This window comes from Mercenaria mercenaria, chromosome 2, assembly GCF_021730395.1.
Source record: "Mercenaria mercenaria strain notata chromosome 2, MADL_Memer_1, whole genome shotgun sequence".
Classification (NCBI taxonomy): domain Eukaryota; kingdom Metazoa; phylum Mollusca; class Bivalvia; order Venerida; family Veneridae; genus Mercenaria; species Mercenaria mercenaria.
Genome location: NC_069362.1, coordinates 51,212,906 through 51,231,665, shown reverse-complemented (window position 1 = coordinate 51,231,665; position 18,760 = coordinate 51,212,906). Strand labels below are relative to the sequence as shown.

At 34.2% G+C, this 18,760-nt stretch overlaps 1 protein-coding gene across 4 annotated transcripts in view; it reads right to left on the bottom strand.

The window, feature by feature from the left end:
• LOC123563945 (netrin receptor UNC5C-like) overlaps positions 1-18,760 on the bottom strand; it is a 150,566-nt gene that overhangs the window by 28,932 nt on the left and 102,874 nt on the right. Inside the window, exons 1-3 of one of the 4 annotated variants that reach the window (XM_053536579.1) lie at positions 5,423-6,416; positions 2,988-3,359; positions 540-643 (exon numbers count right to left, since the gene is read on the bottom strand). In XM_053536579.1, the coding sequence (XP_053392554.1) occupies positions 540-643; positions 2,988-3,359; positions 5,423-5,585 (639 nt within the window). In that variant the 5' untranslated portion in view covers positions 5,586-6,416. Of the gene's footprint in view, positions 1-539; positions 644-2,987; positions 3,360-5,422; positions 6,417-18,760 lie in introns of those variants that run through there. The other 3 variants (XM_053536582.1, XM_053536580.1, XM_053536581.1) reach the window with 3 other exon arrangements.

Here is an 18,760-nt window from a genome sequence, read left to right as displayed (position 1 = left end):
ACAGCTAGGAAAAGTAAAGTCAATCAACCATTTTGAAATAATCTCCGAAACACATCTGAAAACACTGTCTGTACAAGCTACTAATAAGAAATATAAGATAAATGAAATGGCTGAGTATTCTGGTTCTATCCGGAAATACTGATCCCTACAGGGTTGAGAGTATGAAGCTTGTGGATCCAAGAGTAATACCTGTTACATCTTATATTTTTGTGTTATTTGCTGTCTCTGGGTCACACTGCATGATTTCAATGATTTCGATTTGATATCATACTATTGCTGCACGTTTAGTGTGTAGTCTTTAATGCCTTGAGACTCTACATAATATACTTAGGATCTGCACATAATGCAAACCAAACTTGCCTAGTCATTACCGTTAAGTCCTCTGATGAAGTTCACAACTGCTGAACGAAATCTGTCAGGGAAGATATCTAACCAACAAGAGAGCATGACCTCCAAGGCTCACACCCAGCCATATCATACTAATATGAAATACTTCACATTTCATTCTTTTATCATTTTACATGACATTATAGTATTACCTCTGGCAGTGGTTTTCCATCTGGTGGTAAACATCGGAGCAAAGCTTGACCCTTCAATTCCACTCTAGTTCCATGCGGTGGATCTGAAAATGCTTTTTTCAAATCTGAAAAGGATATAGGAATCTTACTGTGGTTGGCATTATAACAATACAAGTTAGTGTACAAAGTGTAACATTCTGTACTGAAAAAAATTAAGTTCAGTTATCAATGCTTCATATTTCCTATATGCATTGCTATCATGTCTCTATATTCATTTTTGAGAAAAATACGCAATTTGCACATGCCATTTTAAATTTCATCTAATGATAAAAGTGGGTTATCAGTTTAAAGTTTCCTATATATTTGTTGAATTACTTGGCCACAGATCTGCTCATCCTGCTCTTCCAAGTATTTTTTCAGTCCACAATTCTGACTGGAAACAGACATTGCAAAGTGCTAAATGAAACAACAGTATGTGACATGAATGACAAAATGCAGTAGCCATTTTAATCATGAGACAGAATATAGATGTCAATAAATTACCAGCTAATTATCCATCATGTGTAGACAGCTATGTGTCCTATGATAGACTTTAAGCCAGTATGGCTAGGTGGGCAGGCCCCAAACATTTCAAAACTAGCGACATAATGACATTTTGATGTAAAGGTTGAAAGACAAAAACTGACAAATTACATGGATTTATTCAATTAAATAATTTCTAAATATGTCCTGGAAAGCATACTAAATCCAAATATCAGAAAATAAATAAACTGTACAATAATTATGTTACTTGTTCCAGTACACAATTTTTTTATTTTCTTTGGGTCATAATGATAACATTCAATTGTTTGGAAGACCCAAGATGCTTCTCTGGGCATTATTCACCAGGGTAAACCGCGAACTTTTTTTAAGCCAGCGGGATGCGGCTTACTCACAAAAAAGAATTCTATACTCCAAAGCAAGGTTTTGAGCCCACAGTAGTGGGGAGCAAGTGATTCAATATCCGACACCTTAACCATTCAGTTTTGTACCTTTCCATGGCAAGGCAGTTAATGCTTCTGCTCAAAGTCTGTTGATTTTTTCATAAAAATTTATCAACATCTGTTTATCTTCTTTTTTTACTTTCAGTGAGTGTGTGTGTGTGTGTGTGTGGTCTTAACAAACACTGATTGCCCCATTATCAATTTTTAATGCACTTAATCAATACTAAAAAATTGATTTTTTTTATTGACTGTTTTCATTCAGTAATTCATAATAGTCAATTTAAAGAAAGAATTTTTATGCCAAAATAGACAAATGGTAAAATGTCTGAATGGTTTAAAATCATTTCTAAAAGGCAATATACAAAATCTATATCTTTAGTAATATCACATGTTAATATTTTCAAAGTGCTGTTTGAAATCACACAACACAACCTAACCAATGAAATTTCGATGAAATTAAACTGAACTTGTATTCTATCATCCTTAAAGTTTTTATTGCGATAAAACTTTCTTTATTGTTATTTTATGTTTCTTGTGGACTCCAATCAATAGTACTGTTATTTAATTTGCAAGACGCATCTGATTGTAATGTTTTTCAATCTCTTTCCCGACAAGATGAGGCAAAAACAGTTATACAGAGAAGTCACAAAACCTGCCTGCACGAGACATCTATGTAATTTGGAATTGTTTCCGACATAGAAAAAGACAGCTCAATTGATTCCAATCAATTATAGATAAAAGAGTAGACTGACAAATCAAATATGTTTGTCGCCAATTGAATCAATTTGAATTGATAATATAAACTGCCTATGTAACAGAAGTTTTCCTACAGAAGCAATTTGGTTTAAGTTAAAAAACACAAAGGAACAATATCAGAATACCGAGTCGCTGAAACCTATTTTATTAGAGGATGAAATGCTAGGTAATTACTACATTATATTTGTTCTATATAAGTAACAGACTGAAGGCAAGCAATAGAGGCCATGTAAGGTTATCAACAATCTGATTATCTTAATAATAAAATATTTGCTTTTAGTGGTGTAAGACCTGCAAGGTCAGACTCCATCATTAATCCACTAAGGTCACACATCACTAATCAATCAGGTAAGGTCAGAGATAACCAATCCATCAAAGTAGATGATACAATTCCTAGTCCTGTGAGAGAGTCTGACCATGTTTTTGACATAATCAACAACACTCTGTCAGAGAAACACAACATGCAGACCTATAGAAGCTGAGAACATCTCTGATGAAAGCTTGATAAGTTTGCCAAGATATATATTCAAATTAGCTGTCAGCCATATGATAAGGTTACCTTACTAGGTTCATGGGTGAAGAGATACAGTTTTCAATCAAAAATATATATCTTGTCAGGTTCTGCTCCTACACCCACAGTCAGTCGTGAGATTCAGTATTCTAATATGAAATTGTCCAAAATTTAAAACTGTTCCGATAAAAGGTACATGTCTGTACTTATAATACTTACATGCAATTTCAACAAGTCCACGTTTTTTGCTTTGGACAATAATGGCTCCAGGATTTTCTATTGGTTGATCAGAAGCGTAACAATCGCACCAGTATCCACCAGACCCATAATAATCATCTACGTCATCTTTAGTCACTGTAAAACTTGTCTCTACAATTTCTTTTTGCGTCAAAGGGTCTACTGACATTAAACTTGTATAATAACGCTCTTTAATCCAAGACTTGGCACATTTGAATGATATCTGCACTGCCCCTGTAGCTTTACAAGTTATAGTTACTGGTTTAGTTCTCGTAACATAATAGATTTCTTCTGGTTCCTGTAAAAATTCTGGTCCTCCAAGTAATCCTGCTCTTCCATCAAACCCAAAATCACCTGAAATTAAATGCAAAAAATACTTTTAAGGCACTGAAAGTGTACAATAAAGCTTAAACCTAAACAAGGGAGATAAATCCTATGACCTTATAACGAAACTGCTAATTATATGCCCTCTACAATGCTCAGAAAATCTGGTTGTCTACAGTGAATTCTTGAAGCAAGCAGATTGCAAACTGCTGTGTGACACATTCTTTTTATTGCCACATCCCGTGGCAATTGTACAACTTCTAGATCCTTTGTTTAATTCGATTTAAGGGAACCATGGGAAAAAGGCATTCTTTAATTTTTAATTACATGTAATTGCAGTAATCTATCAACTGTAGAAGTACCCCCAGATTTCATCAAAATTTCATGACTTTGTACAGGGATTTCAAAAAATCTGATTAGATAATTATATAAAGTACTGGGACCAGATTTTTTTAGGACAGACATTTTTTCACACTGAACTGTGCAACGTTTGTTATGAGGAGTAATGTACAGTAAATACTGACTTGCTTGAAAACATTCCTACACAAGAATAAGTGCAGATTAACACCAAAGTTTTCATAAAATATATAGCACTTCTTTTCCTCATTTCAGAAATAATTACTAGAACTTATTTCGGCTAGAGTCGTGAAATGACATGATGATGCAGTCTTAAATGTTAAAAAAAGTCTGATCATTAATGTAATTAAACAGCAATTTTGAAGATGAGAATCCAAGAGGAAGGGAGGTTGTGTTTTACAAAGGTAATAGTTTTGGCATGCCATGGGAACATTCTTACAGAGTATGAAAACATATGCCCTGTAAATGGCAAACACGAAGCACACCCAATGAAACTTAATTATCCAATCAATACACATGTAGATCTGGTTAAAAACAACCATCATTCTCTAGTGGATTTGAAATGACTTGTACTTTGCTGTTCGAAGTTTTAGAATGTAGGTTTTCATTCACAGCTTAAGAGATAACTGTAAATTAGACCTGGGAAAGTGAAGATGACTGTGTGTAATAAATCAAATTTGTCAATAAATCAATGATCAATTCCAATAAAACTGAACCAGATCCCTGCAGGAACATCCTTTTTAACACCATTAGTCATGATATTCCACAGGGCTTTGTACTTCTGCTGCAGTAGCTTCCCATTTCTATAATAATTAATGTTGAGTCAGCCAACTGCATCTTGCAGCGTCATTATGAAGGACAGGCGACTCAAAATTATAAACATCATAAAGTATAAAGATCAGTTAAAAAATATGGCAGCAAATTTTAAGTGCTCTAGAACCAGGGAAATTCTGGACGCCAAAGGCAAACCGTAAAAACATGCAAACTGCAATATTAAACATGTTTATTTACATATTACAGTTAACAGAGTAACCTTTGAAAATTTTCAGTTGTTTATTAGCTTCTGTGGTTCATAGGAGTATCAAATCCCAAGAAAAGTCAACTTTCTATTAAAACTGCAGATCTTAATGTAGATTTATTTCTCAATTTTAACGCCACTAGGCGAGATAGGAAAATTGGTTTTGCTGATAAGAGAAAATTATGGCACGATTCGGTTACAACAATTGGCATTTAGCAAGAGCTACTGGTGACAAAAACAGGCAATTATAGCCATGTTCCAACTTTAGCTTGAAATGAGATACATACTAATTTAAAGACAATTTAACACTGAAATTGTTTATAGCATTGTAAGTGGTAGTTTCAGTTAAATACAGAATGTCCCATGTAAAAGTGCATCTGAATGCTACATGCTAAATATACATTAAAAACTCAGCTATTCCATTCTGTATGTAATAACATAATAACATTTTTCTTTTCTGTTTTCAGTGATATCTGAACAGATAAAAAAAAAACTCCTTTGATCTTTGTTTATTTTCAGCATGCAAATACTAATTCGCAGTCATTCTTTTTTTTTTTCAGTAGTTTTTTTTGTTTGTTTTGCATAAATTTGAAAGAAAAATAAAACATACGTATCATAAGATAAGATAAAAATAATTTAAATAAAGATTTTTAAGACCAGGTTGAATAATTTCAATTAAAAAAAAAGTAATGGCTTTTAATTTCAGTACAAAATTTACCTTCTTTTTCTTCTTTGATTTCTGCTGAAACACCCTGAGTAACTCCAAAAATTGCACAATATAACATGACAAAAGTCAATGTAACAAAGCGAAATCTGTGTATTTCCATCATTATTCCCAAAGTACGTTCTTTCTTCATGCATACTTTCCTAAGCGCACACATTGCATACAGTTAACACAAACAACTCATCTCCCGAGATTTTACTCCGTTTTCTATCTCTTGATTTTTTCTTACAAGCAAAAACTTAAGTATTTGTCATTCGTTTCCCATGAAGTTTTCAACAAATCCAGGTTGAACAATGAAAAAAACCAAAACAATGTATATCTTTCAACTGCCGACCTAGATGAAAACAAAGGTGCTATTTCTTGTGGCTCAAACGAACATTTTATCATTGACATCAATCCATCACTGCCCAGCAGTTAACTCAAAATAACAACAAAATTAAGAAAACGTCTTTATAAACCAAGCAAGATTTTGTTAAAATAGGAGGATTTTGTGGTTGTTATCTAAAGCCGAACATTTTGATCAAATAATCCTGTCAACACTATCTAACTGGACATCTATACCAGAGTAGAGATTTGATGCTAGATACTGATTCTGTAATCCACTTAACTCCAACCTTAATCTCTCTCTGAAATAAATCCTCCAATGTTTTATTATCCAGACAATGTCATTCTACAACAGTTCAAGCCTTTAGTTTACATTTCAGTCATGTGTGGAATACACATACACACATTTTAAAACATCGAACAATTGTTCACAAATTACTAATTAAACTGTTAAATACTCCTCAAAATATTAAATACTCAAAGCTATATTTAAACAGCTAGGAATATCCAAACAATACTTCAATGAATTAATCCGCTCTGAGACTGATTGCGAACTGAGAACTATCCGATACAGAGAAAACATTAACAGAGGCCTCTCCAATACCATCCACACTTAGCCGACTACAATATCCCACTGACTGTCTAACTTTCAATGCTTCACTGAACTGTACACTACGCGATTGTAAAACGTTATACTTTTAGAGAAGCTAAAATTTGCCCTTGGTCAAATTTCACTGACTGGTTTAATTGATACTTGTATAAATTCCTTTAAAATTAGTTTGATATATTTTTAACAAAAAAAAAATAAATATATATGAACATCTGAAATGTTACTAATATATTTTAATGGCCCAAATCCTGTGTTTATAAAGGATTTCCACAAACGCTAGTAAAATTGTTGCTCAAATATCACAGTTGGTAACAAGATCCACTTAAATGAAACTAAAACATTTCAATCTTTCATAAAAAATCCACATAAAGCATTACAGTAAAATTGCTTGTCCATCCATACAGTCAGGTATCTAAAGGTGAACTAAAATGGTTTGGTGGTTTGTTTAGTTATGATATGTAAATAATATACACAAGAGCTGATTTTGCCCAGCAGGGGAGGGTAACTTTGAGCATCTACCGTATCTAACATATTAAATGATCACTAAACAAAATTAAATTCATTTTTAAAAGATCAGATGTTAGCATCATGTTTTTTTGTTGTTTAAATCAGAAGTAACTTTTTGTATTATCTTTTTAAATTTTTTGAGGAAAGTGTGTGCCAACATGTTATTTACTTCAGTACATGAACAGTCAGTTTTAGGATATATACAGTATTCTGTGAAGAGGTACCCCATCCCGAGCACGACTAGGCCAACAACAATAATGATATAGTTTTTGCAGTAAATGCAGATACAGCTTTGATCCTCACTCTGGGGAATTCATTAGCACTATGATGTAAATATCAGCATCAATTAATGATCAATCAACTAATCTAGCCTGTCAATCATTTTTCATTAGTATATTCACAGAAATTATTAATGATGTAAATGAAGAACTGAAGGATGTTATGTAAATGAAGAACTGAAGGATGTTATGTAAATGAAGAAAGAGATAATATTGGACGTATTTTCAGAAAAACAAGGAAAAAACAGTAAAAACGAATTGTTTTAATACCAATATGTCTATCTGACATATTTGATCTTAAGAAACCTGCATTATTAAATGTTAATTTATATTGTATTGTTACAAAATATTTAAATAAATTTTTTTTTTATATTCAATGAAACTGGGAAGAAATGATAATTCTGTAGATCTGATGTATTCTTTTGTTTAAGTTATACTAAATTCTTAATTACATTAAAGCTAGTTGATTTTGGTAAATTTTGACAATTCTTCAGTGTTTCATGTAGTTTTACAAAAGTAATCATGGTGGTCACACTTCAGCAGTTCTATAACAAATAAACATTAGATTTATCCTGATATGTCAACATTACCTTAATGACTAATATTGTAATCTGAAAATTTTTGTGTTGAGTTCATACTAATTTATACAACAGCTATTTTTGGTTTAAAATTTTTTCTGTCTGTAAAAGGTAACATGTGTGGGTCACACTTTCAGCAATTCTTATACAGCTGGCAGACATAGATTTTCCTGTCATTTTCACCTATTATAACACCTGATATTGTAAACTTGTAATAATTTTATGGTTGTTCACACCATTTTTGACCCATGTCAATTTCTCAATGCCTTTCCATCAAATATTACTTATATCTAAAGATCTGAAAATTGATTATACAATTTTGTAGGTGATAATTTTGTGTAACATGTTACAATTATGACCTTCGGATTATTGACAATTTCCTGCAGTATTATAGTCTGTCAGAAACATGTCTGAAAAACTTGGTGAGGAACGACTGTGCTAGACATCTAACATAAGGTGTCAAAAACAACTGGCAAGCCTTGAAATATAATGTGACTAGCTTAAGATTCCAGAAAAGCAAATAAACCTCTTCAATGTACCTGGAGAAAATACTGAAATTATGCAGGAAAGTTGTAAGGAATAAAACTTGTTTTACAAAGATCAACACTTAATCTTTTAAATTGTATACATGATTATATACCTATTAGACTAATGGCACCTGGGACTTATCATAAAGAAAAACTTTGATCTGCCCAGATGTATATTTAACAATTTTTGATACAACAATTTTCAACAGATTTTTATCAAATTAATGATAATATGAAAGAATAAGTTGAACAATGCACAAGAGTGTCATAATTTTATCAGAAGCTGATATACTGTCAACACCATATGATATGACCTTTCACCTTGACAATGATAAGTAAGATAATTAATTTTTAAAGCTGTAAATCTAATTTTGTCTCACTTTATTTGAGCCTGCTGTCTCCAAGATCCTTGCTGATTTTATTTTCTGCCGGCCTGGAGACTGAAGTTGTATTTTTTAGAAAGGTAAGTCGCCAATTATTGTATTTACTGACAGGACTGGTCTTAAGGGTGTTGTTCCTTGTCATTGATCACCCTACCCCTCGAGCACCCTCCTGTCTTTTTTATGTCATTATTACATTAATTACCTTTGATAACCATTTAGCAGAAAGGGGTAATAAAATCTTTCTGTCGGAATCAACCCCTTTTTTCTATTGTAGTGGACAACCAGGACTTTTTTATGCCATTTTTATTGTCCATTATTTCTATGTTGGTAAAATGTTTTAGCCAACAGCAGATTTACCCACTTTTATTTGAAAATAGCACCTGTTGAAAAGTCAAATAACAAAGAATTTACAGTTTCATCAATAAACATTAAAATATTTTTATGATTTTCTATTTTCCCTAATCAATAAATACAACCCTAATTCTTACAAATTCTAATTTAATTAGCTGTGTTTTAATATTTCCATAATGAGACTTAACACACATTAGTAAACACAACATTTTCACATTTTGTGGAGGTAGCAATATCAAAAGCAGTATAACTGGAATATTGAACAAAAATAGTTCAACAACTCCACCTCTAATAAACCACGAAAAAATCTATTTTCTGATGTCAGACTTTCCTTATAATTGTTTAACAACAGCGAATACTGCTGTTTTTTTGCTTGATATGTAAAGATTTTTTGCATCAAACTGATGAGAAGAATCAGCAGTACTTTATTGTATTGTATTTCTACATTAGCTAATCAAAAGAAACAAACTCGTTTAATGTTTTAATTGTAGGGGTAATAGGATTCCATTCTGGGAGGTAGCTTTATTGTATTGTTAGGTTTTTACTATTATCCTATGTTTCTTTGCCAGCTGTAAAATGGAGAAAGATTAAATACTAACAAAATAAATTGGTGGCAGACAAGAGTAAGAAAATATATTAACATTACATACCGTATTTTCCCGAATTAAGGCCCCCCCTCTAATTAATGCCCCCCACCCATTTTGGAGGGGAAAAAAGTCAACAAGAACAGGAAAAAAATCACCTACCTCATTTTTATAAGTCCATGTAATAAGTAATTTACAGTACTCAAGTCCAATGTATTAAAAATTAAACACACTTTTAAACAGTCTATGTACGGTAAGTCCAAAACATCTGTACTAAGTACGGTACGTATCCAATCATCAAACAGAAAATTAAACGGTAAATACAAGCAGCGTGTAAAACCATTGACATTGTGTATTGTGCTATTAGCTACCCGCATGTACTAACGAAAATGTTATCGGAGTACACAGCTGTTTGGGTCATGACGTAATGTGTAGTGTCGCGAGCATGTCAAAATACACGAGGTATCGATACCGTATTTAAATGCATAAAAGACACACTGCATTAAATTGGATGCCAAATAATTACGTTTTGGGGGGATTAAACAACACAGAAACACTTTACAGCTAGTTTGAACGATGTTTTTAAGTTTTGTAAAAGTTTTCATTTTTTATTTTTTTACCTCAAATAAACGCCCCCTCTTTGGAAAATGTAACGCCCCCGGGGGTGTTAATACGGGAAAATACGGTAGTTACAACTTGTAGTGCAAGTTACAGTTTCAATTATGTACTTTTGAATCGTATTTTATATAAAGAAAAGTACCTGAATCAAAGACTACTTAAGACCTATGTCACACCCTATATAGCTCCCTTCGGATATAGCTCCCCGGGAAGCTGTATTCAAAACACGTTTTCGTATATAGGTCCTTGGGACAGAAGAGCTGTATATGAACACAAGCATGTACAAACCCAAATATTACTCCCTATACATAGAAAAATTAAGGTAAATAGTCCCAAAAATGGATACAATTAGACCAAGAATCAAAAACCTGTGCCAAAAAATAATGATAATGACTGGCAATTGAAGGTAGGAACATATGGGTTTAAAGTTTTGTATCTGGTCTAGTAGTTATGACCTTCGAGTCCAAATACATACTTGATCACACTATCTGGTCTTTAAAAATTGCGACAATAAGCCGCGTGGTCCATGTTGCATAAAAAACACCGAGGAGCTATTTACGGAACAAAGCTACAGGTGTTCCGTTTACAGCTCCAGTTTTAGCAAGGGAGCTATGAAAAGGTGCCCTGAATATAGATCCCCGAGGAGCTATATAGGATGTGACAAGACCTATGGACAGCTAAGAAAATTCTTAACATTGACATATAACCCTGACATCAGTGATGAAGTTAACCCTGTGCCCATGAGTGCATTAAAAGGACAATTTATATCTTGGGAGGAAAGGCACCAGAAGCAGAATAAAGTCATGGATGCAGATAGAACCAGAGCTGCTTTTGAGAAAAGCGCATGTCTCCCACAACTGCCTAATCATCTGAATAGTATCATATGAGTCAACCATGCACCAAGACCTCAACTGCCTTATCACACTTTCAGTGCTTTGATTATCAAAAAGTTTCAAGGGCCATAATTCCGAAGTGCCTGGGCTGATTTGGCTAGTTATCGAACTTGGCCGAGGACTTATTGGCAAACACATTTGGTTCAAGTTTGGTGAAGATCGGATGAGAAATGTTCGACTTAAGAGTGCGGACAAAATTTGTGACAGAAACACAGACAGGAGTAAATCAATATGTCTCCCGCACCACTGTGTGGTGGCAGACATAAGTCAGTAAGGAAATGCATGAACAGTAGCATATCAGACATTGTTAAACAACAAAGTGGAGTTGGAAGCCTGTCGCTGATTCTGAGCAGTAAAACAAGACCAGACTGAGCTTCTCAAAGTAGAGTAAATGCAACCAAGGTAAGTTTAACATAATGGTAGGATTTTTTTTCAATAATTCAGACAACAGTCTTTAACATCAGATTACAAACAACCAAAAACAAAAATATAAACAGCAAATGAATCTTCTTTTGTCCAGCAGACATAAAATGTCCAATTTGTAAAATGTAAGGAAAAGAGCCATTATGAACCACCTAAGAAGTTACTGGAAGTATTTTTCATTATTATAGTCATTATCCTAATGAGCAAAAACATGTTTTAAAGAATATAAACTGACCAGATAAAAGTGTTGAGAAAGTTTGTACATTGTTGATTTACTCATTAACAACCATTACCGCTAGTAATGATTATAGTAAATTCCTATTTTTTAAGTGAAATGTATTTCTAAATTGCTCTTTAATTTCGAAAAAAGTACATCCAGGTGATTAAGACAGACATTTAGTGGGTACATTATTTTTTCTCATAACATTATAGTCTGACATGAGGTTTGGATTCACTTCAGGTGTTCGACAAACTACACTCATATATTTTCACATAACTACAATTATATCGGCAAGTCACGGGCATAATCTTAATCGCAACATGAAATAGGCACCATTATCTATTTGATGGTATAAAAACCGTGAGTTATGTATTCATTATTCCATCAATTCTTTATAAAAAGCTGGGTATTGCCGGGTATAGTATGTAATAAATCTGATAAACAGGAATCTGCAATGCAATGAATCTATTATGATATAAATTTCTACAAGAGCATCTATTTTCTCCTCCTCACGAAGGTTTCTTCACAAAACAAAAACTAGGTCGCTCACCTGAGAAACAAACCATAACAGTGTAAACATGTTTGACTTGGTGATTTCATGGAAACAAATATCCTGGCCAATTTTTATTAAGATTGGACCAAAAATGTGGTCTCTTGAGTTTATAAACAAGTATTTTCTTTGATATGATCTACTGACCTAGTTTTTGACCCCAGATGACCCATATTCAAACTTGACCTAGATTTTATCAAGGCAATCATTCTGACCAAATTTCATGAAGATCAATTGAACAAGAGCTGTCCGTAAGACAGCCAAGCTCGACTATTCGAAATATTGTCACAGAAGCAGGAAATTATTACCCAAAATGTTAAATATCAAAAAAGTTTTAAGTTCGAAAGGGGACATAATTTGACCAAAATACATATCAGAGTTATGGGACTTGGTGCTATTAACTAGTTTTATAACCCCGAAGAAACATATTAAGTTTCAATTCAATATCTGCATTAGTTTTGGGGATAGTAACTTGCATGTAAAACTTTAACCAGAATTTTCTAAGTCCAAAAGGGGGCATAATTTGCTCAAAATACATGTTAAGAGTTATGGAACTTGACCCAGTGAGGTTGGTAATTGACCTAGAAAAAGAATAAATAAGTTTCAAAGCTATATGCCTTTTGGTAATAGCTGTATGTACTTGCACGCAAAACTTTAACCAGGATTTTCTAAGTCCAAAAAGGGGCATAATTTGCCCAAAATACATGTCAGAGTTATAGGACTTGGTGCTATCAACTAGTTTTATAACCCCGAAGACACATGTGAAGTTTCAATTTAATATCTGTAGTAGTTTTGGAGATAGTTACTTGCATGTAAAACTTTAACCAGGATTTTCTAAGTCCAAATGGGGGCATAATTTGGCCAAAATACATGTCAGAGTTATGGGACTTGACCCAGGAGGTAGGTAATTGATCTAGAAAAAGAAAAAATAAGTTTCAAATCTATATGCCTTTTAGTAATAGCTGTATGTACTTGCACGCAAAACTTTAACCAGAATTTTCTAAGTCAAAAAGGGGGCATAATTTGCCCAAAATAAAGGTCAGAGTTATGGAACTTGGTGCTATCAACTAGTTTTATAACCCCGAAGACACATGTGAAGTTTCAATTCAATATCTGCATTAGTTTTGGAGATAGTAACTTGCATGTAAAACTTTAACCAGAATTTTTCTAAGTCCAAAAGGGGGCATAATTTGGCCAAAATACATGTCAGAGTTATGGGACTTGACCCAGTGAGGTAGGTAATTGATTTAGAAAAAGAAAAAATAAGTTTTAAATCTATATGCCTTTTAGTAATAGCTGTATGTACTTGCACGCAAAACTTTAACCAGAATTTTCTAAGTCCAAAAGGGGGCATAATTTGGCCAAAATAAAGGTCAGAGTTATGGGACTTGGTGCTATCAACTAGTTTTATAACCCCGAAGACACATGTGAAGTTTCAATTCAATATCTACATTAGTTTTGGAGATAGTAACTTGCATGTAAAACTTTAACCAGAATTTTCTAAGTCCAAAAGGGGGCATAATTTGCTCAAAATACATGTTAGAGTTATGGAACTTGACCCAGTGAGGTTGGTAATTGACCTAGAAAAAGAATAAATAAGTTTCAAAGCTATATGCCTTTAAATGATAGCTGTATGTACTTGCATGCAAAAACTTAACCAAGGTGTGACGCCGACGCCGACGCCGACGCCAGGGTGAGTAGAATAGCTAGACTATTCTTCGAATAGTCGAGCTAAAAATACAGCTTATATCACATACACAAGGTTTTTCTTTGATTTTACCTAGTGACCTACTTTATGATCCCAGATGACCCATATTCGAAACTGACCTAGATTTCATCAAGTCAATCATTCTGACTAAATTTAACGAAGATCAACTGATAAATACAGCTTCTATTGCACATACAATGCTTTTCTTTGATTTGACCTAGTGACATAGTTTTTGACCCATTTTCGATTTCTTCCTAGATTTCATCAAGGTAGTCATTCTGACAAAATTTCATGAATATCAGTTGAAAACTACAGCCTCTATCGCATACACAAGCTAAATGTTGACAGACAGACGACGGACAACGGACATGGAGCGATCACAATAATTCACCTGCTAAGGTGAGCTAAAAATAGCACAGGTTGACATTTTACTTATACTTTTTACATTTCCTCAATACCCTGTACCTTATTATCAGTATTTTTGCAAATTAATGCACAGGTCCTTGCCAAAATACACATCAAGTCGTGTCAGAAGTGTCTTAACTTAGCAAATGGAAGTATTGAATATTCAATCTTATGATGTCAGAATTATAAAAGCAATTCTGCAAAATATCAGAAAATAAAATTGCTTCTGTATTTTTCAGTAAACTTTATAAAGAGGGTATGTCAGTGACCTAATACCCCAATCACACCAAGCTCGTTTTCAGTACGTTCTAAAAAATGTAGCCGAACGGGCTCAAACTGTGTGGCAACGGAACAAACGCAGTAGCGACGTTCTACAGTCTGTCTAAGAACTTTATGGACTGGCTCGGACGGGCTTGAACGGGAATGGTGCTCCAGAACTTTGAGCCTACTCAAAAATATCTGCCGATCATTCCGTCCTACAGTTAGACGGACTGACAACGTACTTAAAACGAGATGGATGTACTAAGAACTGAACTGCCGTACTTCGATCGTACTCGAGACGTAGTAGGACGTAATGCGATCGGGGGTCAATTTAAGTACGTGTGCACACCAACCGGATCCGTTTGTAGCTAGTTTAACCCGTTCACAGAAAGACTTAACTCGACTGCATTACATCCTTAGTGCGTCGTTATTCCATCTGAATGCAATCAAAATAAAATACTAAGTTTGCAATACGTTTCAAAACAGTTCTAAGAGTTTACAATACGTTCTCAGCACGATCCGCACGTTTTTAGTGCGTTTAGTACGTTTAGTACGTTTATTCGCAGTTTCTACAACGTCGATCACGTATGCAGTACAATTGCACAAGTTAGGGTATAAATACATGCCGTTGTCGTACAGGTTCAAGATTTGGGCACAAGATTTAACCAAGTTTATGCTTTTTGGTTTCTGACTCTGTCCTCCATCTTCGGACTTGGAGACAGAGTCGTCAGAAGGTGCAGGGAATGTTTAAGACACTCATCCTCTCAACTTTTACGTTCAGGAGCCGACTCAGGAGACTGTATCGGCTTTTGTAAGACGTTGGTTTTTTACTGCTTTAACACTTTACACCCTGTCTCTGTATGGCTTCACTTTTCTTTGGAGTCATATTGATACTTGCCTATTGCTGTAGATTTTTTTGTGTCTTGAGAGGTTGAAGAGACAAACGAGAAGGAGAACTGGGCGAAACGTGATGGCTTTTGATAGCCATCGGGCCAGAACGTGATTGCAATGTACGTTCTGAACTTACTAGGGAGAGATGAGGACGTATTCAGCATGAGTTAAACTGTCTGTGAACGAGTTGGTCGAGTTAACAACTAGTTAGAACGTATTTCAACGTACTCGGAACGAAGTAGGACAAGTTACAAACTTCTTTAATCTGACTATAGACGGACTTTGACTGCCTACAAACGGTGTTCACATGAGGTGAACGGGCATTTTTTCCGAACAGAACTTACTATAAACGTACTTCAGACGGGATAAAGACGCAATGAATGTATCAAGAACTGTTTAAGAACTAACTATGATCGCGTTATGGATATTTTCTGGCCAAATTTCATACGTTCTAGCCAGATCGCAGCCCGTTTTACAATATTTTAGGACGGGTTAGGACGTTATGAGAACTAGTTCGGATGGGAGTTTAAAAGCATGAAATTTTTTGAAATCGGTCTCTTTTTATTTGTTGCGCTCTGCAGCATTATACTGGCCCATAACTATGAAGAAGCCAGTGGGTGCATGTTTTTTGCATATATATAGACTATTATTTGTCATTGGAGAGCTGAAGTAGAATCTTGTGTCTGTTTTACTGCTTACTCCACCCATAAATAATCCAAGTGGTGAAACCATCACCATTAATCAACAACCCCCCACTAAAACTCCCCATTAAACTGACCATTGGGAATATTTTTGGTGGGCTCCCACAATAATACAATCTGACCATCAAAAACCATAAGTCATCTAAATGGAAACCTGATAAGAAAATACCACCGTCTTTGATTTCACACTGACTATCAGTTAAAATTGAGCTTCTCCACTTCTGCCACATGCATTTTGAACTGAACATAAACTTAAATCAGTTTTAAAGAGTCATTTTTCTTTGCCAACATGTCAAACAAACCCTCTCATTAACGCTATCTGTACTATTTATCAACACTGTTTATTAATGTCTTATACCTGGGTAGAGATATTTTTCTAAACTGTAATATATCAAAGTGAAGCAGTAATTGGTAACAATATCAAAACAGCTCCCCCAATGAGAAACAATATGCGACTCTTTATGATTGTTTGCTTACGAATTTCCCATAATCCCCTGATTTGTATCAATCTTGATTGTTCAAATTGCAAACAGGGGCGATACATGGCCCTCTCTCTTTGAACAGCATGGAATCTTTCCCTCAGATCAATGATCAAATTTACCAACAAATTCAAAGATAGCCTGATAAGCCCTCTGGCTGTATGTTCCTGTCTAGCATAGTGGTCAACCCAGTAATGAGTACCTTGATTTGGAGAGATTAAGAAATATTCACTGATTGGTTTTGATAGTTCTTCAATGTAAGAAATGTTCACTGATCTTCAATGTTTCACAAACAAGAGGTTTTGACAGTTCTTCAATGTTTCACAAACAAGATAGCTCTGAAATGTAGTGTGTTGTCATTTCAAATATTCTTCATCTTTTTATTCTAGCCATGTCTCAGATATCTGCAGTTAACTCAATATGGAAATAAGAAGCCATGCTTCTCTTCCCATCCTAAGTAGATATATATGCATATTCAATCAGTTGATAAATAACTTTTGTAACACAACCTTTTGTACAGTCAAAAAACTCCAAAATGTCAGTGTTGTCTCAGTACAGAGGATGAATGTCATTTCTTACTAATCATTTTAATTCAATAACATACTTGTTTCTATTTAAAGGTCAATTTAAGTTATTTATTGTTTTGTTTATCAAGAAAGGTAACATAAGCCAATGTTGGACAGAATGATTCATTAGGCAGTTAAAATGGATTTCAAGGTTTCCTGCAAATACAGTTCCCTGATCACTAATTAGCCCACCATCAACTGATAAGCCAAGTCAGCTTTTGCATAACCTTGCAAGATAAGACATTGCTTCCATTCTTCTTGTGCTTTGATGTTCACTTATCAGATGGTACTACATTGACAACACATTTTCTGTAATGCACCCACCTGGGCAAGCAAAAACAAAACAATGTCTTCGTGCCAGGTCTGTATCAGTATTTTTGCATTCAGACATTCTAGATGTGTTGAGCAATGATAGAAATGTAGTCAAGCAAACTTGTAATCAGCCTCCTATCAATGATGAAGGTAACTGTATAGCCCACCTCTAGGTTTCAAGCAAAACTCATTCTGCAATATTACTTACTGTTTCCATAATGACAAATAATTATTGTAAATGGGAACATGATACTGCAATGTGTACAGACGGCTTCTTGAAACCAAACAAACTGCATTCAATGAGGTACACTACCAGAAGTATCACTAAAATTGATTAATAGTGTTGCTGTAGGCCTCCAACAGTGAGGAAATATTTCAATTTGAAAAAAAAAGTCAGGATATTATTGAAACTAGATAACAAAACAATTTAATAAAGCTAAACCTGCATTATCATACTCTTTCTTTAACATGCAAGAATTTCATAGAAATGTTCTGTGGGAACACAAACCAAATGCTATGCTGACTGAAATGCTGAACAGTCTAATGTATATTTAAGGAGCAAAAATTCTCTTTCCCATATTGAGTAAACACTGAAAGTCAGGAATGAAACAATGGACATTGTCAGATGGAACAAAAAATAAAATGGAAGATAGCAGTAAAAGTAAACAGACTTTCAGTCAGTCAGAATTGTTTTCAATGCTCCATGTGAAGGTCAATAGTTGTAGTATCTGTTACCACCAAGGAAGGATCCAGCACCAATGTCTTTCAGCAAGACCCTGCCATTAGGGTGTATCAGAGCACACATCTTTTCAATAATTGCAAGATTTTCCACTTATCTGATGCAGTAACACTCCTGTATCTCCCCAAGATCAACTCAATTTGTTAACTTTACTGTCAGGAAATGCATAAACACACCAGAACTTGCGGAGATTACTTTAAGACTTCCCACATAGAAGTTAATACTTATCATGTGATTCAAAAATATTAACAGTAATAAAAGAGATAGAACTTCTTATATCAAGTAATATTTTCTGGATAGGCAAAGAATAAATGCAGAATAAAAATGTATATATCTTAATTACAAAACAGCAAAATATTAATAAAGATTGTTGAGTAGGTTATCTGTGGCATGTTAAAAGCATGCTGTGTCATAAACTGACAAA